The sequence below is a fragment of the Neodiprion fabricii genome, chromosome 1, assembly GCF_021155785.1.
Source record: "Neodiprion fabricii isolate iyNeoFabr1 chromosome 1, iyNeoFabr1.1, whole genome shotgun sequence".
NCBI lineage: Eukaryota > Metazoa > Arthropoda > Insecta > Hymenoptera > Diprionidae > Neodiprion > Neodiprion fabricii.
In genome coordinates this window covers 1,723,012-1,749,198 of record NC_060239.1, presented here as the reverse complement: position 1 = coordinate 1,749,198, position 26,187 = coordinate 1,723,012, and the positions used below count along the sequence as shown (strand labels likewise).

At 40.9% G+C, this 26,187-nt stretch overlaps 3 protein-coding genes across 6 annotated transcripts in view; 2 read left to right on the top strand and 1 right to left on the bottom strand.

Moving 5' to 3' along the window:
• Positions 1-11,325, top strand: part of LOC124178260 (calexcitin-1) — a 56,057-nt gene extending 44,732 nt beyond the window's left edge. Inside the window, exons 2-7 of one of the 2 annotated variants that reach the window (XM_046561498.1) lie at positions 692-756; positions 4,298-4,350; positions 6,834-6,953; positions 7,931-8,045; positions 9,450-9,547; positions 10,555-11,325. In XM_046561498.1, coding sequence (XP_046417454.1) covers positions 699-756; positions 4,298-4,350; positions 6,834-6,953; positions 7,931-8,045; positions 9,450-9,547; positions 10,555-10,668 — 558 coding nt within the window. In that variant the 5' untranslated portion in view covers positions 692-698 and the 3' untranslated portion in view covers positions 10,669-11,325. The remainder of the gene's footprint in view (positions 1-691; positions 757-4,297; positions 4,351-6,833; positions 6,954-7,930; positions 8,046-9,449; positions 9,548-10,554) is intronic. The other variant, XM_046561503.1, reaches the window with a different exon arrangement.
• Positions 11,326-13,812: 2,487 nt separating this feature from the next.
• On the top strand, positions 13,813-16,760 carry LOC124179813 (leucine-rich melanocyte differentiation-associated protein-like). Of its 3 annotated transcripts, XM_046564588.1 has the most exons (5): positions 14,282-15,008; positions 15,320-15,571; positions 15,721-15,981; positions 16,066-16,261; positions 16,530-16,760. In XM_046564588.1, coding segments are annotated over exons 1-5 (735 nt in total). In that variant the 5' UTR covers positions 14,282-15,006; the 3' UTR covers positions 16,554-16,760. The 3 variants fall into 3 exon arrangements, with proteins under 3 accessions (XP_046420551.1, XP_046420544.1, XP_046420535.1); XM_046564595.1 differs by lacking the exon at positions 14,282-15,008 and adding an exon at positions 13,813-14,231 and having other exon boundaries at positions 16,066-16,756; XM_046564579.1 differs by having other exon boundaries at positions 14,286-15,008; positions 16,066-16,759.
• Positions 16,761-16,780: 20 nt separating this feature from the next.
• LOC124179644 lies at positions 16,781-25,892 on the bottom strand. The gene is made up of 14 exons (XM_046564250.1): positions 21,654-25,892; positions 20,202-21,554; positions 19,985-20,126; positions 19,647-19,890; positions 19,344-19,555; positions 19,096-19,269; positions 18,820-19,007; positions 18,554-18,749; positions 18,282-18,479; positions 18,056-18,206; positions 17,827-17,983; positions 17,558-17,728; positions 17,282-17,480; positions 16,781-17,114 (listed from the first exon to the last, which is right to left on the bottom strand). The coding sequence occupies exons 1-14, from the start codon at positions 25,791-25,793 to the stop codon at positions 16,936-16,938; spliced, it is 7,704 nt and encodes a 2,567-aa protein (XP_046420206.1). The 5' UTR covers positions 25,794-25,892; the 3' UTR covers positions 16,781-16,935.
• Positions 25,893-26,187: the final 295 nt, after the last annotated feature.

The window sequence follows — 26,187 nt, the reverse complement described above, 5'->3', positions numbered from 1 at the left end:
AAAAATAAGCGAACTGCGACGGAAATTTCGCGAGACTGAGAAACGAGAAGTGTTTTTATCCCATGAAGCGTTTATTTTAATACTCGTATCGCAGATTCTATGCAGATATTTTGTTTTTTTTCTTTCTTTTTCTCTTCTTCTCCTTCTTCTTGTTTTTTACCCGCAGATGTTAATATTCACGGTGAATTTCGGTGAAGACGAACGATTAAGATGAGAGCTTCCGCTCCCGTGCCGGGATAAAATTTATTACAGCTTTCGTCGAATTGTACGAGGCGAGATCATTGCGTGGGTGGCGAGGAGACGGATTGTTGCGGATTTTTGAACCGTGTGCTTCGCGACGAGCCACACGCTGTGCATTAGCATAATTGTAACGCCCCGCGAGGGCGCGACGAACGTGAAAACGAATTTTCCTCGAATTTCGCTCGACGGAGGGGCTGATCCGAAAAAATTTCTCAACCGGCGATGATGTATCCCCGAGCTTGGTTGATAAATATAAATTCACATTAACCCCTCGCCAGGACCACTTTGGGGGACTCGATTCTCCCCTAATTTTCCCGTTTTTCACGAGGATTGTTGATCCCGACTTGAACTTCCGGGGAGGGAGGGGGATATTTTCTTGATACCGCTGGCGGCTCTCGACTAATCACAACCCCTGAAACTAATCAAACTTCTTCCTCCTCTTATGTTTCAGCAGCAAGATGCCGATCTCAGACTTCCGCAAGAACAAGCTCCTCTACGTCTTCAACGTTTTCTTCGGTGAGTTTTAAACGGAGGCGAGATGAAAACTTTTCATCTCCTTATTTCTCATTTTATAAACAAGTTGATAAACGCAACGGGAATATTATACGTATTGCATGTACAGGTATGCGAGTATTTTTTCGCTAATCAAATCGATTTGTCGGCATGTTTTTCTTTTTTTCTTCTTTGCACCACCCTTTTGTTTTCGATGCGAAATTTCGAAGCAACTGATTTTCGTTACGCCGACGTTTCATTTTCGTTAATTCATATTTTATTAACACCATTTCTCATCCTGACTTGGACGTGAAGTGAAGTAAAGTTCGAAAACTGGGTGGGCTGGTTGGTACTCCTCACTTTCGGAGGAACCTCGACGCAAACAGCTTATGCCTGTCGAAACTTGGGAGGTTGATCTAGGTGCGCATGCCTGTCTATGTAACCATTCCGTCAGTCGAGACTACCTTGAAACTCATTATAATTCCCCCGGACTCCTTGCCTTGGTTTAACCACCCATCCTACGACGGATTAAAGGCGTGCGAAACTGCGTAGGAAGAAAATAGCGACGAAACAAGAACTAAATCTAATGCAAAAACCCGGCGCGATGAAGAAATTTTCTCGTTAATCTTTAAAAGTAAATAAATAAATAAATAATAATGATAACAATGATAGTAAATATCCGTACAGTCAGTTCGATTTTATGTAACGATATGGAAAATCTTACTAGAACACGATAAAAATTGAATCACATGTGATAAAAATATTGAAAACTGTTCGGAATCGCACGCATACTCCGGAAAGTGAAAAAAAAGCCCGGGTATACTTGTTTTCTTTCGATCTGAACTCGGGGAGCTGAAAAATCTCTCTTGTTCGGGATAAAGCTGGGGAAAAATTGAATCGAGGACGGATCCGATCCGCGGAAAATATCCCGAGAGTGTCGTCGAGGGGGAATATCTGAAACGCACCGAGGCGAGGGGTGAAAAAAACACGAAATTGCGGGTACAGGTATAAGACTTACGGAGGGCATAAGACGAGGATGACACCCGCGGTGACGGGACGAGATCTCGGAATTATAGGTACGATCCGGGAATATCTAGGAACACCCGGGGATTTCCTGGTGGAAAATTATCGAGTGGGGAAAAACGAAGGATGTCTATTTATGGGAGGCAGGAGACGGATGATATCGTGATATAAACAATAGGCGAACCGGCTGCAGAATCTCCGGCCTACCTCGCAAGCTCGTGCGGCCATCACGCCTCGCGAGCTTTGAAAAGCGGCCTGCGGGAAAATTCCCGGACGCCTTTCAACCCTTTGCGCCGTTTCAACCCCTCCGGTGACACTTGTTATCCGATTTAACCGCTAGGGCTATTTATTTATAGTAATTATTATCGATCGTCACCGTTCGAGGCGGCGGCTCTGAGCTGCGGGAAATTGTCTACGATTGTCACATTTGTTGGGGAAGTTCGTTTTGGTTGGCCGATAACGCAGGCCTGCGAAATATAACGCATCGTTTGCCCTTAAAATAATAATGCTTTTGGCTTTGGGATTTAGATGTGTTTAATTAAAATGTAGCGCTAGGATGATTTTTAAAAACGTGTCGAGATTTATTTTTATGCAAGGTATGTTTACGGATTTTTTAACAATTTTGTCGTACCTAGTTCTAAATATGCTTAACATCACCGTAAAAAACAACTAGTGGAGGTAAATGAATATTTAAATATCAACGCTATCATTTTTGACACAGAAATTCGAAGTTAACTCTACTGGACCTAAAAAAATAGAAAAACATACTCTTCCAAGGAAATTCACGCGATAGAATTTTTTTAATACATATTTATTTCATAGATTCGTACCTAATACCTATCAAAATTACCACTCAGTCTTGTCATGGGAAATTAATCTCAGGTCTGTGTAATGGTTATTTTTTATTGATCGTACAAAGCGTGTATCGTATGTTATAGATTCTTGGCCAACGGTCAGATTACCTTTCGAGATTTCACAGGATTTGCTGAGAATTGCCATAATCGGTTTTTCGCAATGTTTCATATCGCGCACTTTGTACTTTATCCTGCGAAGAAGAGGAGGAGGAGGAGGAGGAAACACTGAAGTCGCGTCAAAGCTCCGGCTATGCAAAGACGAAATGCACCGCTGCAGCAGCCAGACTTACATTATACATATAACTATGCATGTGCACCGAACTCCAAAAAATTATATGCGGGGCCTCGGATTTAGATAAACAAAGTTTAAAGAGTTAAACACGAGTACGTCAAATCTATTGACAGATTGACGGATACAAACTTTGCGTAAATACGAAACGGCGCTGTTGTTAATAGGTAGATAAATAGCTGGATATTCATGATTATAGATGAAAAAAAAAATACGCCAGTATCGAAAAGTGCTTAAAAAGTGAACTACATTCGCTGCACGGTAAATAATTTTTTTTTTTTTTTCATCGATCACAGAGAGTGATTTTTTATTCCTCGCGCGAAATGTGAGCCGTTAAAAAACTTTGGACGACTTTGATCGCGCTTTAAAAATTCTAGTTTTTGAATAATTGTTGGAATTTTAGGCAATAATTAGTGAAATTAATATGCAAGAATCACACCCTCTTGGTTTTCGGGAGAATCGATTGAAGGGGTGATTAATCTTTAGATCTTCACACTATTCCGACGAATGAGTAAAGGTTTCGTTATCGGCAGAGAGGCCGTAGGGATCGTTCGCATCACGGATGAATATACTTACTGCCAGCCCTCGGTATTCGCGAAGAGAATTAGTAATCCGTTGGTGAAACGTGTGAAGAACGCAGGGTTGAGACCTGCCTGTTGGGCGAACGTGTCGGAGGATCGCGCGATCGGATCAGTTACAGAGGGTTCGAAAGAAGTGCCTGCTTTTTATTCCATCTATGGGGCATTCCGTGCCAACCTCGGAATGTTTCTTTATTTTAAACTTTGTTCCACAACGACGAGGCCTCTAAGATCCTCGATTTTTTCATTCAATGCCTTTTTTTTTTTTACGGTGTGAATATTCAAACGCATTCCTTAAATTCTGGATGATAAAATTTAGATCTTTATCTTTCGATCACTTTCAACGATGATTTAATATTTTAGATACTTTGTTTCATTTTCCATTAATCTTCGAAGATTTTGCATCCACGCAGCTAACCAAACGCTCGATCAACTCCCCTGGAATTTTTAAATATTCACGAATATTCGCGCGAATCCGTCCCTCGAACGTGTTGAATTCACAACAGAAGCTGGAAAGCTCGCTCTGATGGATTAATTGTGTTAACGCCGGGTCGCAAGGTTCATTAATCATTCTATACGATGAAACGTCGATTGGCTAAATGTTGGGGAACGTTGCAGGGAGCGAGGCAAACGCTCAATTAGCCATAATACCGCCGGTGCATGCCGCTCCTCGGAATCAACGATTCATCTATTAGCCATCCATCCAGCTATTATCCGAATCCATTCTTGTCCAACAAATTTATACCCTGAAACACCTCGCGGCTGTATGTGGAAATTAGCGGGAAAATCGATAACCGTTATTGTTTGTTTCACGCTTTCAGATGTCAATCAGAGCGGCACCATCGAGAAGAAGGATTTCGAACTAGCTATTCAGGTAAGCATTAATCAACGTTGACTCGATTTGTTTACAAACTACGAGCATCTTTTTCCTTTTTTTTTTTTGTGCGTGAGCAAGAAAATTTTCTGCATGATTTTTGTTCCGATTACAGTTTTATTTCGAACAAACATCCGACAATCGGTGATTAACTCCCCGAATTGTTGTTGTTGCGACAAAGTTATATTATATCGAGTGGTAAAAATAGCTATAGATATCTAGGATATTAATTTGAAGTAAATGTAATTTATTGCCGGAATTTGGATATATTTGCAGCATCGAAGAAAACAAATTTCGTAGATATGTACAGCCTCGCGTATGTACGTATATTTATATAAGGTAACGTCCCGCTGGCGCTTTGAAATATTCTGAAAGAGATAGAAGAATCAGAAATGAATAAAACACGAAACGGAAACGACCTCGTTTCGAGCGATCGTATCGATATCGTATATAATACGAGGATATAAAACGTCCGTGGAAAAAGAAGATCACACGTCAAGCTTGGCATTTTTGTTTCTTATTTAGAAGAGAAAGTTGAAAGAAGGAGAAGAGAAAGTGAAATACAAGAAAATGGCTTTTATCTCAAATCAATCTCACTATGCTTTAATACACCCATTTATACGATTAACACCCTCATCGGTGTTACAATACGTTGTATAAAATCTCCGATTTGGAATATTAAGCGGTACGAAAGACAAGAAAGAAAAAAAGGGTTACACGAATTGCAGCGGGGTGATCGTTACACGAGGGTTAATCTGAGATTCAGGTAGGGTAGGTTTGATTTCAATCAAAGAACTCTCGGCAAAATTTTTTTCGCCATATCAGCCGGGACACGCGTATATTACGCAAGCGATAAGGAGCGTTAGGCGGTGCGGGAAGACCGATAGATCCTTGCCGTCACACCGCCGGTTGATTCGCGGCCATCCAGCCAGCCAGCCAGCCACTTTCCGACACAAAAGCTGCGAGGGAGCCGAGATACAGATAACGGAGTTTCACCGTCAATCCCGAGGACGAGAAACCCCCGCGGAATGTGCAGGAACCAAGTTATGGACGGAGGAACGCGGAACGCGGAATGTCGAAGGAGGAGGGGGTGGGCGAAGATCTCGCCAAAACGCGTTGCCAGAAGGGCTTCTCGGCCCTCCCGGATCCCGGATCCCAGACCTCCCTCCCCTCCCTTTTTCCCCTCTATCTACCCTCTGGCTCTTCCACTTCGACCTGACGTCCCCCGGCTTCTTGCGTTAAGACAAATAGGCTCGTGATTTATCTTTGCCCCCCACCCTTCACCTCCATTATACCAACCTACGGAAAACTTTTAAGCTCGCTTCCGGGCCCCGCTTTCTCCATCCAGCAAATAATGGCGTTCGATCTTGCCAATTGTCCGATTCAACTTTTTCCCTCGCCTGATCGCCTTCGCTATCGAAATCCTTGTGTTCTTTCAGACTTCCTACATTTTTTTTTTTTTTTTTGTGAAACTATATTTAAACAGCGCGCTTAGTGGCTAATTCAAATAAGAAAAAAATTAAGCTCGCAGTGAGCGTGAAGGAATGAGTTTCACCGATTCACAGTCTGCGATAAGACGCCGAAGAATTAACGTCGGACCGATACCTCGTAGTCCTTGTTTTAATTTATTCTTTCACCTGTCGATTTGTACAATTTTACAATATACATTTCTTCTCTATTCAGTTCCGTCTAGTCAAATTCTCTTCTAAAACTGCGAGTCAAAAGTTGTCAAATTTAGAACGTTTGTAAGTGGAATGAAAAAAAAGAAGAAGATAGACGAAGAGTAGGGTGAGGGGAAAAAATAAAACTTGGAACATGGTAATTGGCTCGTAATAACAAGCGTAGGATGGTTAAAAAAAAAAGAGGAGAGTATTATACAGCCGAAGGGAAGGGAAAAATGAGAAGCTAAAAGAAAGAAGGTAGCCGAGGGAAAAGTCTCCCGATACATGCATACATACTTATGATGCGGATGAGTGCAGGATACATGGATATAGGTACAGATAGGTGTACGTAGTATACCTACAAGATACTTAACGTTATATACCGTGATACTCTCGAAAGATAAAAAAGCTCTTCCGCCCGAAGGTGCAAATTTATACACGCATACTATTTGGTTACGGTGCAGATCGTCCATCCCTCACGTTGCGATATCGGCAAAGATTGAAGATTTTTCAAACGGAACCTCGAGGGTCGTTACCTTATTTCTTTTTTACCTTTTCCTCGATTATTCCAATGGACTTGGGAGAAAAATTGATCGCATGCAGGTATGCGACGGTTTTATTCATGGCCATAGATCTATATCGATAACGACATAGCTCTTGGAATTCATAGGAATCGACTCGTTAACCTGATTATTCAGACACGGAAGATATTCGGGAAGCAAAGAGAATCGATTAAAACCTCAGCAGTCGAGGTTATTTTTACTATGTAGGTACTCGAATGCTGCAGAATCCACTGTAAATGGGCTCTTCGTTAATTTGCAGAAGATTTGCCAAAACAGAGGCTGGGCTCCTGGCAGCCCGAAAAATCAGCAGACTCACGACAGTCTGCTCAAGGTCTGGGACGGTCTTCGGCAGCGTGCCGACGCCAACCACGACGGTCAGGTTAGTGAATGCGAAAAAAAAATCTCTTCACTTTGTTGCCAATCCAAAGAGTCGGTGTTGAGTGTGTAGAGAAAACAAAAAATCAATGAAAGGAGGCGACCAAGCAAAGGTCAAAAGGCAAGAACAAGCCAAGTCAAGTAAAGTGAGTCAAATTGTATTCGGGTGGGGGCAAAACTTGGAAGGTTTTAGCAGTTTATTAGTCGCTCTAATCTGTGACACTTTCGGAAATCAAGATTTCGTTATTTTATTTTCGCATCTTTGAAATTTCGATATATCGGACATTCCTAATATTGATACTTCCAAGTTTTCACCCCCACGCTTGAATTCAAGTGAAAAGATGCTACATTGGGGTGAAAGAAAATTTTTAAAAATCGTTTCGAATTGTCAGTATGAATGGTAAATGAACTTTTCTTGTAATCGTGATTGTTCAATTTTTGTCTCGATCTTAGGAACTGATCCTTTGGGTACTTAAGTACAATACGATCATCGAATAGAAGGGTCTCAATATACGGTTTTCAAATCTATTAGGATTTGATTCGTAGATTTGAAAAAAAAAACAAATATATAAAGTCTACAATAAACCACAGAGTCGTCAAAATGCAAGGATTTTACATAAGACAGAATTTTTGACGACTCTATAATATTTTGGCTTTCCGGACTTTGAAATACCATGAAATGGATCTTCGATAATTCGGTATTGCGACCTTTCGAAAGAGCGATCACTTTACTTTCTGACTCTCTTCCTTCCGCCATGATTATTTTGATTACAAAATTCAAGGAAATCGGGTTGGGTTTCTTCATGCGAACCTCGATCGTGTCGTCGTTTTTTTTTTTCGATCCATCGGTTCATCACTGCGCTGTTAATCGTCCGGTTATACATCCTTGACACCGAATCAGCGGCTTCGCGACATTCGGAAGCAGACTAACCCGCCCCGACTAAAAAAAAAAAAAAAAAAAAAAATTGTTCCCGATTACAGGTGAGCCGCGACGAGTGGTGTTCGATGTGGGAGGAGTACGCCAAGGACCCTACGCACGCTTTGGAATGGCAACAGCGCTACATGAACTTCATCTTCGACCTGGAGGACACTTCCGGTAAGCCGGATGTTGAGACTTGATTCCCCGATCACGACGCGGCGGTGAATTCTAAAAGCAAAGAGAGGAAAGCGGGTTTATCAACGATTTCCGTTCGCGCAATATCCGGCGGGAAGAATCCAGGGAGCCCGCCGTCTCTTATCATTCCGATCTTATCTGATATGGCTTAAAGACGGTGGTTATGGTTTTTTCTTGTTGATTCTTTATCATTTTTTTTTTTTTTTTTTTGCTCCACTTGTTTTTTTCATTTTTCATTTTATCCTCACCCTTCGCTCAGCCTAGTTTCAGAGGCTTAACCACTCCGTAAGAGATACTTAATTTTGCGGCGGGTTGCCTTTCATGAGGACAAGTCAACAACTCCGGGATCAAGTGGAACTTGAAGCCGGCGCTTAGACCCCTCTAGATCGGAGCTAAATCTTCTTTCGTTAAAAAAGTACCTGTACCGGTAGACTGGGAGGAATTTTGTTTTCATCTTATTAGACTTAATAAGGGAATGAGCGTAAAACAAGTATCGTTATAGTTAAGTTTATACAATGTTTTACTCGCAAGAAAATATAGTACCAATATCACAGGTCTGCAACGAAATCCTCCTTCGAAAAATAAAAGATATCACAAATATGTAGGTCTTGATGTGCCGAATCTATATCTGCTTTCCATTTCTTGGATATTTTTTTCATACTGTTAAAAATTCAGAATTTGTTGTGTTTTGTTTTTCCATTTACGCTACTCTGATCTATTTGAATAGTATCTGTTCATACAGATAATATAGAAAGAAGTTACAAAATAACTAAAATTTTACTAGTAGATAGATTTTCTGTCGATTATAATGTTTAAACTTTTTAACTTTGTAATTTTTTTTTATCAATACTGTTGCCATCTTTAGCGTTTGATTATAATTAGTAAGCAAAAATAGCGTTTCATTAAGAAAAAAAAAAAAAAAAAAACATTACCTGAAATTTGTACGTGGTACATATTTTTTATCATCATATTTCGATTGAAGATCATCAAATCTATTATAATTACACGTAACAATAAGAAAGAGAAAAAAGGATTTTTTTTTTTGCAGACCAGTGTATTCGGTATTAAAATTTTCTTACAACTGCAGCATTAATATAAATATACTGATCAGAAGTATATAATTTATCCGGTTGTTGTAAAAAATGAAAACGGTTTTTCACCGTATGCTAATTACGCAGTTACATCGTAAATATTTCTCAGTTTGAGTACGGTATAAATAGTAAATACTAATGAGTTACGTACCACGTCGTCACTGTTTCAAAGTCACTTATCCAGATGTAGAATTCTCCGCCGTCTCGATTCCCTCCAGGCATTCCTTTGAGGCAAACCTAACCCAGAACTTACCTATAAACTCGTCTCGATTAATTAACCGACATTTATCAACAGACGACGGACGCATTGACGAGGAGGAATTCACCAGCGTTTGTACAACCTACGGCATTCCAATAAGCGACTGCAGAACCGCGTTCAGCAAACTGTCGGGAGTAAGTATAATAATCGAGAGGATATTCTCCCTTCTCTTTCCGCACAATTCTTTGCATCTGATCTTTTTGCCTGTGAATTTAATGATCTACCGTGTCTTGATTATTTTTTTCTTCACGTTCGTTCAAGCTTGTAACCAATGCCCCGGAGATGAAGGGAAATTTTTCATCTCAATAAAAATCTTTGACTTTGTAAAATCGAAAGGATTCTCAGTTCCGCAACTGAAACAGCGACTTCAAGGGCTGCGGTTAGAAGAGGGCAATTGTTATTTCGGTCGCTTTTGCTCGCGGGCTTTTACCCCAAAGTTACAACTTGGCAAAATTCTCATATTATCTTTCACCGAGCTCGCGGTTCGCCTCGGATCGTTTTGATAGCGAGCGAACCATTTCTGTGTGACTTGTATCTACTGTATATACATTTCTGTGTGTATATGTATATATGTGTGTGTGGGTATGTAATCAATCTACAGCTACCGGTCAAAGTTTCAGCAAGACTTGAGATGAAACTGGCGCGGCTCTTTGAACGATATAAATTCGAAGCGAAGATTAGCATCTCGAGTTACTAGGTTTGATGAGAAAATATTTGTACATGATATCGTAGAGAAATTTTTTCACACGAGACAAACTTGTGTCACGATGGTATTTCGATCGGGATTATCTTGCGTTTGGTGGTATTAAAATATAATTATGTATACATAGACTCGCAAGCGCGGAGAACGGTATATTTAAGCGAAAAATATACAATGTGAATCTTAAAACAAATTTACCAACTCTCAGCACGAGGCAGGAAGCTTTCAGCTCCTAGACCGTAAACCCGTTGGTAGATGTGAAAAAATTTATTCGTCAAGAGATTGAGAAAATTTATAGATACAGGTTTGGAATCTTTTCGTTTCATTCAAGTGATTTGACCAATTTTTTTATTTTTTCCCTTTTCTACCTATGTAGTTGTATCGTCGGTTTATGGGTGGTTGATGTTAATATCGTTGCGATTTTTAACAACGTCATTTCAGCAGAAGAAAGAGGTTACACGCGAGGAGTTTACTGAACTTTGGAAAGAGTACTTTTCCTCCGACGATCCGTCAGCGCCTGGCAACTTTATATTTGGCAAAAATTCGTTTAATTAAACTAAAACATCTATTCAGCGCAATAAATACACCCTACCCTGTATCCACGTATAACAAAGCTCCTATGCATTCATTGAACGTCGTGTAATAAACGAATTATCCTATCACTAGTCCTAGCCAAGCCATATCTACGATATTGTAATAATATCAATAAAATAATATTAGTAAGAACATAATAATGATAACGATAACGGTAAATCGAGCGTACGCGTAATAAACATATTTATTACGCGACACAATGCGAAGATCGTCGAGTCATTGAAAAGGAGTCTGTATTATTATTAACTAACACTACAACGATGATGTTCAATCAATATTGTTCACCGGCGAAGTTACCCGACGATCAGCTTGATACGTATATATGTCAAAAATTTGATCGATTATTATAATTCTTCGAATGTTATCGTAGTTTTCACAGAGAATTCGCAGTGTGAGCTGTGACCTCTTGTTTGGTTAATTTCTTTTAATGATGTCTAGAGTTGAGCAGGACGATGGATGCAGACTGTAATTCAGAATATATCTATATATATATCTATATATATTTATATATTTAGATATGTATATATATATTTCTCGACCCTTCGCATTTTGAAACAATGAGATAAATCTTATGATTAGTGTTCTATGATATATAATATGTAACAAAAAGAGAAAATGGAAAAAAAATACCAACAACAACAACAACTAAAAAAGAAAAGAGCAATTTAGTATACATATATATGTATATAAATATACGATAAAGATTATTATGGTGTAAGTGATTGAATAAATGTAATGAATAATAACGATATCTAATTATCATTTATAGTATTCGCCTCTTCGCCGTTTAGTGAATTCAGTTCGAGATTGTAATAACATATCAAGTTTAGGAAATGAAATCAATTCAGTAATTAGAGAAATTGCATAAAAGAACGGAAGTGAAGAAATTTACTTTTATCGATCACTTCAGTCGTTGGGTAAAAACCGCAGGAGCTTGCAGCTTGCAGCAGTTCAACTAAAATCGTACCTATAATTCTCTACTGATTATATCGTTGTGTCCTCGCGGTAGCACGTATATTTAATTATACATTGAAAAAAAAACCGTCGTTTACTTGAGTTCGTGAATAATACGACCATGCATCATATCGCAGTCGCCTGCAGTTGAGTTGAATGAATTTCCGATTCACGTATAAATATCCATGCCCGCAAGGGTAATTTGAGTAATTAATCATTAATCACATGAAAGTATGATAATAAATTTTTTATAAATCGAAAAATATATACCATGATCATTACATCGCGCTTATTATAATCCTGAGCGTTACAAAAATAAAAATATATAAAAAAGAAATAAGTAAAAAAGGAAACGAGACAAACGGAAATAGAGACAAGAAAAGTTTGAATTGATGTCAAAATTTTTAGAAGCATTTCGTTCCCTTTACGTGTTCTATTTATCTTAGTCAAATTTATCGTCTAATGAGCTAAGAAATAAAGCTTCTTTGCGAGCACCCAAGAATCAATATTGATCGAGTAATAAATGCGCTTTGTGAAATTACAGTATCTCCTTTATACCCATTCATTTAAGACTTGCCGCGCGTAATTCCTGAACTTTGAAAATGCTTTGCGACGAGCCGTGTTCTCTCAAAACTTGGTCGTGACATTATTATGCAAGTTTTAAAGAGACTCAAAGTGCTCCTAAACTTTTGTCATCCTATATAATCTTGCCGTTCATTAAATAAATCATAATTCACTGCTGGTACCGATTTAAATTACCGATGACGCGACAGCATTTTTCACTCATCTCTTCCGTCTTTGTTTTTTTATTTTTTATATCGTTTTTCATTAGCTCTACAATTTTAGCGAGTCAATTATTCGAGTTTTAACACACGCGCGTATATCGAAATTGAATGACTCGGCAGGTGAGTCGTGAATCGAAATGAACTGTAAAAATTCAACGTTCAGATTCATGTGATTCGGATTCGATTATGAAACACGTAATTGTTGGATATTTGAAGTTGCGTTAGGAATTCACAAATGCAGATACCTAATTACGTGGGTTTGCCACGCTTGCGAAATCTTATTATGCCGTGTAATACATATGACTGTATAGGTTTATAATTTATAGAGAATATACAAGTATGTGTTACATTATTATAATATAAATGGCAATGCCGAAGCATCGGTATCTTGCATGGGTATAATTGTTAATTATATAAAAAGTTATGATGATTTTTTTTTGATTTATGATTAACATACAATATATTATACATTACACTATTACGGTTAAATACATAATAATATAAATGTTCTACTTCTCCTATTGAATATTATACATATATATTATATTATATCTGTTATTGTACTTCTACTGTAATATTATGATCGTCAAGTGAAAAGGGTTCAACAAAATAAACAAAAGACTAGCATGGGTATCGCAGAATCGGATAAGCTAATCTCAACTTGCCCTTCATGACACCGACATGAGATACAACAATGTACGAGTATTATACAATATCTATGCCCTACATCAAATAAATAATGCATCGCGTCAGCCGTAACTTCTTATTTCCCTCGGGCGAGGCTCGTCTATTTGGAGGATTCAAATCGTAGTGGCATTTTATTTTTGCTTTTATTCAAATATTATGCCACGGCGTCGTATAATAAACATGGGAAGGGGCCACTTTGAATATCTCAAGACCAAAAATAGAAAAGTTTCTCCATAACGAAGGCCGCGCGCTACAACAATCCTCTCGGTATGCACACTCGTCCGAGTCTATGCCAGTGCTGAAACTACGAAACCACTAGCCGTCAATACACCAGTGCAAATATTTATCTTAGTGTTCCCGGGGAGAAAATATCCTACGGACGCTATTAAATCAGAATTTACTTCTACGCTTATCTCGACTCCGAATAATCTGTAGTTCAACAAACATTGCGGTGTAACCGGTTGCCTATCCTCCTCTCTTACCAACTCCAACAATACTCCGGTACATTCGTCGACATTTTTATCGAATTCCGGGATGCACACGTATCTACCTTACCGACCCAACGCTTTGTTGCGTCCTTTTCAAGATGGCGCTACGGTTAAGAAAAATTAAATTTCAATCGTTGGATATGTATTGCATATTTTTTAGTTCGATTACCTCACAGTCGAGACGGTGCCGTCGTCGCTGTCATTCAGCGTGGAAACGTCTGCCCTGTGAAAAGCACGGTCGGCATACTTGGGTGTACGGGAAAAAAATATGAAAATAAATATGCAGACGCTACGGCCGGCAGCAAAAGTCAAGCTCGATCGGTCAATAAACTGATCGATTAATCCTTATCGCCGAGTGGAGTGGGTTGTACGAAATCCGTGGCTTCTTCACCTCTCGTACCGACCGCCGAGCTCCGAGTTTCGTGTGCTAACTACACGTGACCAAAGAGCTTCAATTCGAAGTTGGGGTGTCGGGAACTATGATGGGTGGCTTAGGGTACGCGTGGGTTATTCCCCTTATTCCTGGGGCAAAGAAAACACCCGTAAGGTTGTAAACCGAACCGCCGAACTCGTTGCAGCGATGCTACAGACGCAGAAGCGCTGAAGTTTGGTGAGTTTTGATAATGATAATGATAAGAACGTTGATATGAAAGAATCGAAAGGAAAGCAGAGATTTTATATCTTATCGTATAAATACTTGCGGCAGGCGAATACCGACTCGACGATTTAATGCGAGATAATAAGTCGAAGTCGGAACCCAACCTAACCTAGCCTAACGTATCCTAACCTAACATCGGCTTCCAGTCAAGTCCGCGGTATCTCTTACTATCAGGATTATTATTAAGGTCGTATAAAAGTCAGAACGTTGAAACTTTGTGTCTCATTTCTGTTATCAGTTTACATTTTAAGACTAAAATTAAGTATCAATTGTTACAAGGCTACTTATTCGATGCCTATCATCCGACCCTCACGTGGACGGTGCCGATGATAGATATACTTACATCCGATTTATCATCCGCGATACTCGTTCGTAATTCGTATGCGTGCATCGATACGGCCAATCTGCATCCCGCAGAACCGCCGAACAGTCGCTGATTAGTCATGTAAACAATTCCAAGGAGCGTGCACATGTTGTATTTACATTTATTATTTGGGAGCTTCTTCAAACAATTAGATTGTGAAACGATATGCGGGTACAAACTCCTTCTCCTCCTCCGTCAGAAGGCTGTTGCAGCTGAGGATTTCAACCTTGTGCTTATCAGAAATAAATTGATATCAAGCGACGTGGTGGACGCAGAAGAACCATAGAGCATCGTGTACATTTTTTAATTATACAAACTAATTATCGTTATCCGTGACATTTTAAACGATTGCAACGAGCCAGCATGTGAGTATATATAAAACGACTAGAACTGATAAATTTGTTCGAAAATATTTTTCTCTAACTTGTGCTCCGTCCGTTACTTTGTCTTCTATTTTTCCTAACAATTCTGTATCGCGCACTCCCCCTTATCTAACTTGTGTAAACATACAAGCTAACTAACTTGTATGCATCTTTTTTTCCATCGAGAAACAGACTAAATGACAAGACATGCGGTTTTCAACTGAGCAATAACAATTAGTCGTATCACAGTGCGTGATCGCTAGGTTCATTCGCTCTAATTCATCACTCAACACGCTTTTATTTTATCCGCTCAGGTTCGACCTCAGCCATGATCTTGAATCGATAGACGATGCGGAGGAGGTAGAAGAGCTCGCCATGACGTCCTTAGCTAAACTTGTTTTTGTCGACACTCATTCGAGAAGCACTCAAAACGGTGCTACTGAATCTGAGTCTGACAAGGCGCTCTCTTTAGCTTTTGAAAATTTGTTTCATATGCCGTTCGACATAATAGAGACCTACGGCAGCACTCTTGGAACTCTAGACATCAGCTACAACAAGTTTAGTAGGTGAGTTCAGAAACTTCTAAATAAAATAATAATTAATTCTGTTCTTTGTCACAAAGTTCAATATGAAGGGGAATAAAATTCAGTGACTGTTTCATCATTTGTCATGAATTACTTGATTTCAAAAGTAAGTTTAACTTTTTCTCTCACAGAAATCTCCAGTTCTTAGCTGAATTTGATAATATGACGTCGCTAAATCTTGACCATAACAACATAGATTCATACACGATATTTCCGCCGTTGCCAAAGCTCCAACTGCTGTGGTTAAATCATAATAAAATTGAAGATTTGTATCCATTCGTGAAAAATCTTCGTGCCAGTGTGCCGAATCTTCGCTACCTATGCATGATGGGCAACAAGGCAGCGCCGAGTTACCTGAACGGCGGATCGTTTTACGAATACTTACAAAGCAGGTAATGACGTGTGTAGCAATTATTCGTTTTGAGTCTGTTCATAATCCTGAATTTTTGTTACTTTACTTTCAATGTCCGTTTCAGACTGTTCGTGATATCATGGTTTCCACATTTGGTGCATTTGGACGACAGAGCCGTGACACCTGAGCAAAGATTGGAAGCCAAGAGGCTTTTTAAAAGGCCATTGTTTGACCAAATAGCTGAAACGACACAGGTTCCAGAGTGTCTCAAGCACTTACACAACAAAATGTCGAGCATACTCTCTAAACCTGCACTGCCAGTAAGGTCCAAAGTTCCAAAAGGTTCTAATTTTATTATTTAATGGAGTATTAAAAGATTTCATATCGAAAACCTCGCCCTTTTTTACATAAAAAATAAAACTACGTAACGCAGGTATACGTATGTAGAACGAGGCTGCGGTAATGCGCGGTTCATAAGACTGTCTGACCGGTACACTTTATATTATTACTGAACAATGAAATGAAACATTGAGTCGTTAGTATACACACCAGTGATCCGATGTTAAAACGTACACGTCTCTGTTAAAGGTTGAAACGACTCTTCGTTGTTAATTTATGATGAAATTAATCGCCCCGCACAATCCATGTTATGAGAAACGAGAAAAAAAGAACGATCTCTACGGTTCTGGTTTGCAAAAATTCATATATCGATGACAAATATAGGTACTATTTTTTTACGAAAACATTGCTTCTATAAAATTATAGGGGATTTACTGTATTTATAATAATTATCAAACAAAATCGCGGGTCATTATAAAAATATGATGTATTATATATATATAATAAATCACGTAATATCTAATTTGTATACAAATAAACAAAAATGTACGATATTCGTATATATATGTATATAATATATTATATCTTGCTACATATTTTTAGTTTTACATATTGACACAATCGACACGATCGACTGGATGACAAAATGTCTTCTCTAACTGCACTCTGTCTCTTGCCACAGAGAAAGATCAAGTCGTGGCAGAGCAGAGCAGGATGTCAGAGGATTGTTGAATGCAATTAATCTGAAAGGTTCTGGTTGAATTTCTTCTATATTATCACCTGTGTCACATAAAAGTCTGGCAAGGGATGCCTTCTTGATTTCCTCGAATTGCTCTGGAAATACGGTAATAATCAATGGTTAATGCACAATGCTATATACCAGTGTACGATATACATCCCAAAACTGTGGGAATAGGTTTAAACGAATTTCTCTTGCCCTAATATTGCAACATATGTTGGAATCAACGATATCGAACTCTACATGTCAACGCTGATATTACCTGGAGTAAAGGAATGCGGCTGATCGGCATTGTCATAAAAATATCTGTCGCCGATTCTACTCCTGTAGAATTGCTCGCCAAGGAGGCATCTGACAATAGGACCAAGAATGCTACCAGGAGGTTTTCTCTCCATCACTGCACCGACTATCAAATCGATATCGTCTACGTGAGCGTAGACTTTTTTCAGCTTGTTGATGTTCTGAAAATTGGATTGAAACCACCATGAAAACACACGTCTTATTCTGCTAGACGACCGCAAAGATCTAGCATACGTACTTCGAGCGGAATTTCCCGGCGTAGATCGTCGAAGTCGGTCGCATATGTCAGTCCGCATATTTCACGATAACGATTGTAACCTGGAATGCCATGGTCTCTGCCACGCTGGATATCGAGCGATTCCAAATCCAGGCCAAACTCGCTCCTTGACCGAAATAAATATTCGGTAATCTGGTGAGAAGCGTGTGTTATACCGATGAAATGGTAGATTGGCAAATTTATCGATCGTTGATCTGAGTCATTAACTTATCACATTACACGAACACTACCTCAGGGTCGAAATTGATGTCGGATTTTTGCATCGGCTGAGTTACCAGTCCTCTAATTAGATCATCCAGATTGTCATTTCGCTCTATGACCTGAGGACGGAAGTAATGGTTGCTCAGACGGAGAGTGTGCGATATCTCCCTGCTTGCCGGGCAGAGACTGCGAGAACAAGAAAATCATTAGGAAAATGATAGACTCGATTTACTCGACTGGATTTAATGGTAAACGCACTGGATATGTCCGTCCAACATCGAGTGGAATGAGCGATAAGCTGCCGTGGTGAAGCCGTTGATCGTCGTTGCTCTGACACGTGGATCATAAGCCCGCGACATCCCGCCCTGGTTTCGTGGCGTCAGTCCGTATCTCTGGCAATACTTCTTTCCTGGGATCAAACAATTGGTGATTCAGGTTGTACATGGCTGAACTTCACAGGAGAAGAAATAGGTTTTTACTTTACCGATTACAACTGGAAGCCACTCGCTGTAAGTGATGTGCTGGTACTCAGCGATCACGATTTTCCTGGTCTCCTGAAATACGCGTTCATCTTCCCAGTGCGGATTCAGGCGCTGCAACTCGTCCGCTATTCTGTTGTGCTCCCTCAGAAGACATATTTGCAATGCAGTCAGATGAGGGACTTGATTTACCCGGACATCTCCTGAAAGATGAAGCAGTTCAGTCCGGAGAGTGTTCCGATCAGATGTCACGGCAAAAGTGAACCCATTATCATACCTGCTAGATAACAGACCTCCGATGGACTCATTACATCGCAATAGCGTGAACGATTCGTCATTACGGGTGGAAGTTCGCGCCCCCGTCTAATGGACACCTTCAGTCTACCTCCTTCGAAGGCTCTGAGCCGATCGGCAGTTTCCTTGTCCGATCCGTAGAGCTGCGAAGCGTCCAAATAGCTGGACACCGTGTTAATCTGACGACAAGTTTGAATTGATACCGTTTGATCCCGTATCACTAAAATTGTTCTTGAAACGGTATCTTACTTGCTCGGCTGGTCCTAGACTGCAATCCTCCCTCGAAACTGTCATCGACCTCACGAACTCCATGCACTCACTTCCAAATCGTGAATAAAATTCGTCATTCTTCGGTATTTCTATCGGGAGACAAGAGTGATGCTGCAGACTTTTGGAGAGCTGTTTACCATCAGCGCAACACCGTATCCCACCCTTGGCTGTTGCAAAAGTGTAGAGAGAGTGAAAATTATTTTCATATACTTTCAAAATGACTGAAGAGGTTGTGCATCTCTCAAACGGACTCACCGGTTTGGTCGGGCGTCTGCATAGCCGTATCGTGTGCGAGCAATTGACCCCACTGAGCAACGGCTAAAGTCAGTCTTCGATCGCTTACGCCGTTTTGCGAAAAGCACTGAACACTCAGCAGGCGTGGATTCGGCAAATCCTCTCCAGTGACACTCTTCGGCGGTTCATGTACTCCTGTATGTTGGAATTCAGGGCGTCAGTCAAGTGCTTGACTGTTCATCGGCTCAGAATCGAAGAAGTTCTCTTACCGTCAGAATAGCGGGATTGAAGAACCCTGGCGAATGCTGTATTAGTCTGTCCCCAAGTGGGGTGTTTCTGGTTGTTGCAGGACCCATCGAAAGTTCTGTACATCTGGTTAGTCGGACAGCGTTTTGGACGAACGTAGCAAAGCCCGGTTCCAATCACGCGGAACGCGTGATGCTGGAGGAATTCGAGGAAAGTGTTTGGCGTCACATCGAAACTGGAAGGATGAAGAAAACGAATGTCGCTTTACTCGCCAGAATAATTTTTAAAGTCCGCTTGCTGCTTGGTAAGTAAATAATTTCACTCACTCTGAGGATAGTCTACGTTGCAGAAGTTTTGTACCAAACAAAGAGAACTCTGACTTTTGACTGATTTCCACCGTATTTTCAGTTGCCAAGCTGTTGAGGAGGTGAAGCATCGCCGGTGTATGAAGTTTTGGGATGAAACCTTCTTCGCAGAGCCACTTAGCACGATTCTGCATTTCTTGCGCAAGCTCTTGTCCGTGGCTTAAGTACGTTTTGACGGTTCGGAGGGTGATTGACATGCTTGAATCTGTGAAGTGAAACGTTTATTCGTAAAAGTGTAAAAAGAAAACGTGAAAAAAGACTGTGACAGTTGACAATGAGTGAATTAGTGAATCACTAGCCTCGTGGATGTCCCAGGTTTGCGTTCAACTGCTGACACTCGGGGTTCATGAACGCAGTTTTTCCAGTGCAGTTCACGTCCAAGTTTATGAGGCGGTGATGAGCGTTGGAAAAAATGCCACCACCTGTGGAGTATTGTGTATTCTGTCGACACCACGAAATCATCGTAAGTAAAGATATCTCAGAATTATTCAAGTAATCTTATCCTAGAACGCTCACCTCTCCGTAATACGTTCGGCCAATGTTCGATTGATTATCGTTGTCGCTAGTGAGCAGCTGTCCGTTAGTGTCCGGCATTGATTCAACATGTTCGTCAGCATATTCGTTGTTTCCTTCTTGGATCAATTCCTGCTGCTCCACGTCTTCTTGCAATTCGATTTCGGTATTGTGTAAAATTTGATCCTCATCTTGGAGATTCAGTGAGAGTGTGGGCTCTGCAAGACACACCGCTGGGAAGATCTCACTTTGGACGTTGATTGCACTCCCAGCGTTCAAGTTGACGTGCAATTTTCCGCTTACTCCGCATTGTCCCAACGCGCATTCTGAATCAATTAATTGCGAGCCACCTTCCGTTTTCGCTTCAAACGAGCTTCCCAATTCAACTGACGATTCGATTCCTGAATTACTTGTAGCTGTGTTGGTTGATGAATGATTTTTGGTGTTGAAAGAACCAGAGAGTTCGCTACTGCTACTGCTCGCAATTTCTACGTTCGTTGGCTCACTGACCTTTTTTCCAGAGTTTTCACTTGAAGAACTTGCATTTTCCAGACTTTCTTGCATCACCACGTTCACCGCTTCTTCTTTGAGCGCTTCGCTAGTACCTCCATTTTGTTTTGTTGCCAAATTTGTATGCAGATTTCTGGAAATTTGCGCGTTAGTCTTAATTTCCTTGTTCGCAGTTAGCGATATCTGACTTGAACTTTCAACAAAACTCGAAGAACTCGACACACCGACACTGCTGGCGCCAGTTATAGACGACTGAAGAGAACTTCCTCGATTTTCAATTTTCGTCGTTCCGCTGGTATTTCCCAATTTTCCGTCTACTTCCCCAGACAACTCACAGCTTTCCGAACTTGTCAAAGAGTCATTTCTGCTGTAGCCCATTGTCAGACTCCCTTGTAAGTCGCTCGAGGTCTGACCGTCTGTTTGAATGTTCTTGTTCACACTCAGAGAGATGCCGTTTTCTTGATTGCTAATATTCGAAGAACTTGATATTCCAATTTCTCCCCGAACAGCAATGTTGCTGGATCCACTTGATGACGTCTGAATAAGGCGTCCTTGACCTTGAATTTTGGTCATTCCACCGGTAACTTCCACGTCATCGTCTAATTCCCCAGACAACTCATTACTTCCTGAGCTTGTCGAAAAGTCATTTCCGGTGTATCCTATTGCCAGACTCCCTTGTGAATCGCTCGAGGCCTGACCGTCCGTTTGAATATTCTCCTGCACACTCAGAGATATGCCGTTTCCTTGATTGCCGGCATTCGAAGAACTTGATATTCCGATTTCTCCCTCAACAGCAATGTTGCTCGATTCACTTGATGACGTCTGAATAAGGCGTCCTTCGCCTTTAATTTTCGTCGTCCCACCAGTGACTTCTACTTCTTCGTCTAATTCCTCAGACAACTCACAGCTTCCTGAACTTGTCGAAGAGTCATTTCCGTTGTAGCCTATTGTCAGACTCCCTTGTAAGTCGCTCGAGGCCTGACCGTCTGTTTGAATATTCTTGTTCACACTTAAAGATATGTTGTTGCCTTGATTGACGGCACTGGAAGAACTTGGTATTCCGATTTCTCCCTCAACAGCAATGTTGCTCGATCCGCTTGATGACGACTGAATAAGGTATCCTTCACCTTGAATATTCGTCGTTCCACCAGTGATTTCCACTTCATCGTCTAATTCCCCAGACAACTCACAGCTTCCCGAACTTGTCGAATAGTCATTTCTGCTGTAGTCTATGGTCAGACTCCCTTGTAAGTCGCTCAAGGCCTGACCGTCCGTTTGAATGTTGTTGTTCACATTTAGAGAGGTGCCGTTTCCTTGATTGATGGCATTCGAAGAACTTGATATTCCGATTTCTCCTTCAACAGCAACGTTGCTCGATCCGCTTGATGACGCCTGAATAAGGCGTCCTTCGCCTTGAATTTTCGTGGTTCCACCAGTAATTTCCACTTCGCCACTCAATTTCCCTGACAACTCAAGGCTTCCTGTGCTCGCCGAAAAATTGTCTTCATTATAGCCAATCGACAGACTTCCTTGTAAATCGCCCGCGTCCTGGTCATCAGTTTGAATTTTCTTGTTCACATTCGTCGACATATCGTTACCACGATTAATACTATTCGAAGAACTCGATATTCCAATTTCTCCTTCAACAATAATGCTGTTAGATCCAGTTGAAGTCGATTGAACAGAGTTTTCCTCATTTTGAATTGTCGTTGTTTCACCAGTAACTTCCGTTTGGCTATTCAATTTCCCAGATAAGTTAAGGTCCCTCAAAGTTGACGAGGCATCAACTTCACTCTGAATTGTCAAACCCGGTACTAAATCGCCATCGTTTTGTGATATTATCGAATCAATTAGGTCTTCCTTGGCATTGAGTGCTTTAATAAGTGCGTCATTGACCTTGGCTGCATTATTTCCTGTCGTGACTGTGTCAAGCAGACCCTTTTTCGTCTGAATTAATTTTCTCTTCAAATTTATGAGTGATTGTAGGGAATCCGCACGACACGAGTCCCTCGCATTATTAGCTATCTCGACTCTAGTTGATGTGGCCGAATCCAGAAGCTCTTTTTTAGCATCAAGCGTTTTCCTGAACGCTTCACTAAATTCTGTTTCAGAACCACCGGCAATGATTGGCTGAATTAAATTCTTCGTCGCTTGAATTATTTTTCGCTTAGAATTCGATACCGATTGCCGTGATGCTTGATTTTTTTGACGACTTGCGTGTACAATTTTTCCCTCGTTTTTAAAACTTCTGTTCGACGAACTATCCATTGTAGACTTTCGAACGGCGTTGGAGTATTTTTTAGTAGCACGACACGTTCCAGTAGATCGCGTCGTGTCAAGCAGCTCCTGCTTAGAATTGGGTGTTTTCGTAACTACTTCGGACAAATCTGCTCTACCATTTTCACATGTAGTTTTATAACTCGAATTCTTTTTTGCGTCGATTCTTTTTCGCTTAGCGTCTAACCTTGACTGATATGAGGATTGAGGTCGGAGATTTAATAAAATTGGAGCAGCTGCCTGATCATTCTCGTTCGAAAAACTATCCAGTCCAAGATCTATTGCACCAGAAGTGGAGTCTTTTTCGTTATCAACGCCTGTCTTGCCTGAGGGTGATATCATTGAATCAACTAGATCTTGCTTCGCATTTAGTGTTTCCAAAAACGAATTATTCAATCCCGGTTGATTGCCGCCAGCCACAGCAGTTTCAATCAAATTCCCCTTTGCTTGAATTAGTTTTTTTTTCGAATCTAAAATGGAGTGAAAATCGGCCAAAATTTTACCATTTTGTTGATAATCGCTACTCAAAATAGTATCTAATCCGAGATCAATACTAGAAGAAGCTGATTTTTCGCTATCGTCAAAGTTCACCAAGCTTATCGAATTGAGAAGATCCTTTTTGGCAGCAAGCGTTTTGAAAAGCGCTTCAGTTAACTCTAATTTAGTGTCTCTTGCAGCAACTGTACGTATCAAATTCCCTTTCGCTTCAATTAGTTTTTGCTTCAACTGTAAAACCGTTTGAAGTGAGAGACGAGATTGGAGATGAGCAACAACCTTACTAATTACGTCGTCATCTTCATTCAATAAACTATCAAATCCAATGTCCAACACCACGGAAATCGTCTCTCCGTTGTCAACAGTCTGTGCTCCGGTAGCCAGCACAGAGTTCAGTAGGTCTCTTTTCGCTTCGAGTATTTCCAAGAACGCATTGTTCAACTCCGATTGCTTTCCTCCCGTCAGAGCTGTTTTAATGCAATTCCCTTGTGCTTGAATCAATTGTTTTCTCGAATCTAAACTGGACCGAATATTGGCAGAAATTTGACCATTTTGTTGGTGATCACTATTTAAAATCGTATCTAATCCAAAACAAATACTAGGAGAAGCTGATTCTTCTTCATTCCCGAGGTTCACTAATTCAGCAGGTAGGATTGAATTGAGGAGATCTCTTTTAGCAGCAAGCGTCTTAACTAGTGCGTCAATTAATTCCGATTTACTGCCTCTTGCAGCAGCTATACGGATCAAGTTCCTTTTTGATCTAATCAGTTTCCGCTTTAATTCTAAAACTGTTTGAAATGAGATATGAGATTCGCGATTAGTAATAACTAGACTAATTACTTGGTCATCTTCGTTCAACAAATTGTCCAATCCGATGTCCAACACAGTCGAAAGTGTTGCTCCGTTGTCAACAGCCTGTGTTCCAATAGACACCACTGATTCCAGGAGGTCTTTTTTCGCCTCGAGTGTTTTGACTATCGCAACATCAATTTCCTCTTGACTACCTCCCTCAGCTATTGTGCGAATCAACTCCCCTTTCGCCTGAAGTACTTTTAGATTTAAGTCTAGAGTGGACTGAAGGGATCCATGTGACTCGACATTACTATTAATTTGACTATTTCCCTGATAATTTTCTGTCCAAAAACTGTTCAACCCGAAATCAATGGGGGCGGAACCTAATTCTTGATCGTCACCGTCCACACTTTCTGTTCGCGGGGATGTTATTGAATCGAGCAGATCTTTTTTCGCCTGAATTCTTTTATGCGTAGAATTTAAAACCGATCGAGACGAGTTTCTGCTCCTGCTCTGCGATCTGGTTGTAGTCGAACAACATTTTCGTTGATGAGTGTCTGTCGCGAGAGAGTCAACAAATGCCTTTCTGCTCTGCACCGTGCTGATAGTCGAAAATATTACCGAATCAATGAGGTCCTGCTTGGCCTCGACTGTCCTCTGCATAGCTTCAGCTATTTCTGCCTCGCTGGCGCCTGAGGCAGCTAAACTGACAAGGTCCTTCTTCGCCTGCATGATCTTCCGCTTAGAATTTCCCAACGGTTCGATTTGCATGTTCGATCTAATCGACCTGGCTTCCCAGGGAGCTCGAAACGCCTCTGGAGACTCCAAAGCACTTTCCATTTCATTATCAATATCAAGCGAAGCCCTCATACCAACCGCACTGCTCGACTCCGATCGCTGGGTGCTTTTCACGCCGTGATTAAAACTCGACGAAAAAACCGCACTCGCGGAATCCTCAGACCCATAAACCTGCCCGTCTTTATCGGTCTTGAGCGCCGTTGAACTCTCAGAGTCCCCCAGAGACTTCGCATCGTAAAATTCCGGCCGGTTAGTGCTCGCCATTCGAGTCTGATAGTCGGCGTCCCCGGAGGGTCGAGATACTACGAAATCTTCTCCAAGCCCTCTCGGTGGCGAAGCGTTGCGCTTCACTTGGATCGTTTCCGGGTCTTCATCCTCCACCAGGTCGTCCATGTCCATGAAAATCGTCTCACCCTCGATCACCGGCGGCTCCTCAAATTCCGGGACGTCGTCAGTTCCGTAAATGGATTCCCAGTACGCCACCGTGTCGTCCAGTTGGGGCAGGACCAATGGGACTCCATCCTCGTACGAGTTCTCGGTGTTTCTTCGATACACCGGCGCCGCTTTGTAATCGTCCTGATACTCCTTGGCCTCATAAGAGGCGCTTGCCGACGAGGATGCGTCAGAGACCTCGAGGGAACTCAAGTCTTCGTACGAGGCTAGACTCGCGCTGATGTGCCCCAAGAGCAATATCAATACGCCAATAATCGGGTATTGGCACATTTTTGTTATCGTGCTCGATGCGATCTTTGTTTCTTTCTTTTCTCTTTTTTTTTTTTTCTCTTTTTTGCTGCGATTTATACGCGAAGGGAATGGAATCGTTAGCGCGACGCGTGTAATTGAGTTACTGAAATTTGATCGAACGCTGATTGTTTCGAGAGGGTACGAAAATCGTCGGAGTGTTTTTGCAACGTTGCACGTTATATGCGCTATATTTGCGTAGCAGTGCAACCGTATACAAAAGTAACGATAATAAATAACAGCGCGTTGCGCCATTGGTGAAAAAAACCATAATATTATGTATGCGATTTATTATTTCGTAAAAATGTATGTGAGAAGTTTTGTTTTTATTTTTATTCGTGAAACTTCAGACGGGGACCATATGTATATAATAATC

Coding starts and splice junctions, on each gene's coding strand:
- LOC124179813 (XM_046564579.1), top strand. Junction 15,572..15,720: donor AGCTACAACAAGTTTAGTAG/GTGAGTTCAGAA, acceptor TTTCTCTCACAG/AAATCTCCAGTTCTTAGCTG. Junction 15,982..16,065: donor TACGAATACTTACAAAGCAG/GTAATGACGTGT, acceptor TGTCCGTTTCAG/ACTGTTCGTGATATCATGGT.
- LOC124179644 (XM_046564250.1), bottom strand. CDS start 25,793: ATGTGCCAATACCCGATTATTGGCGTATTGATATTGCTCTTGGGGCAC. Junction 21,555..21,653: donor TACAAGGGAGTCTGACAATA/GGCTACAACGGA, acceptor ACGACGAAAATT/AAAGGCGAAGGACGCCTTAT. Junction 20,127..20,201: donor GCCGAACGTATTACGGAGAG/GTGAGCGTTCTA, acceptor TGGTGTCGACAG/AATACACAATACTCCACAGG.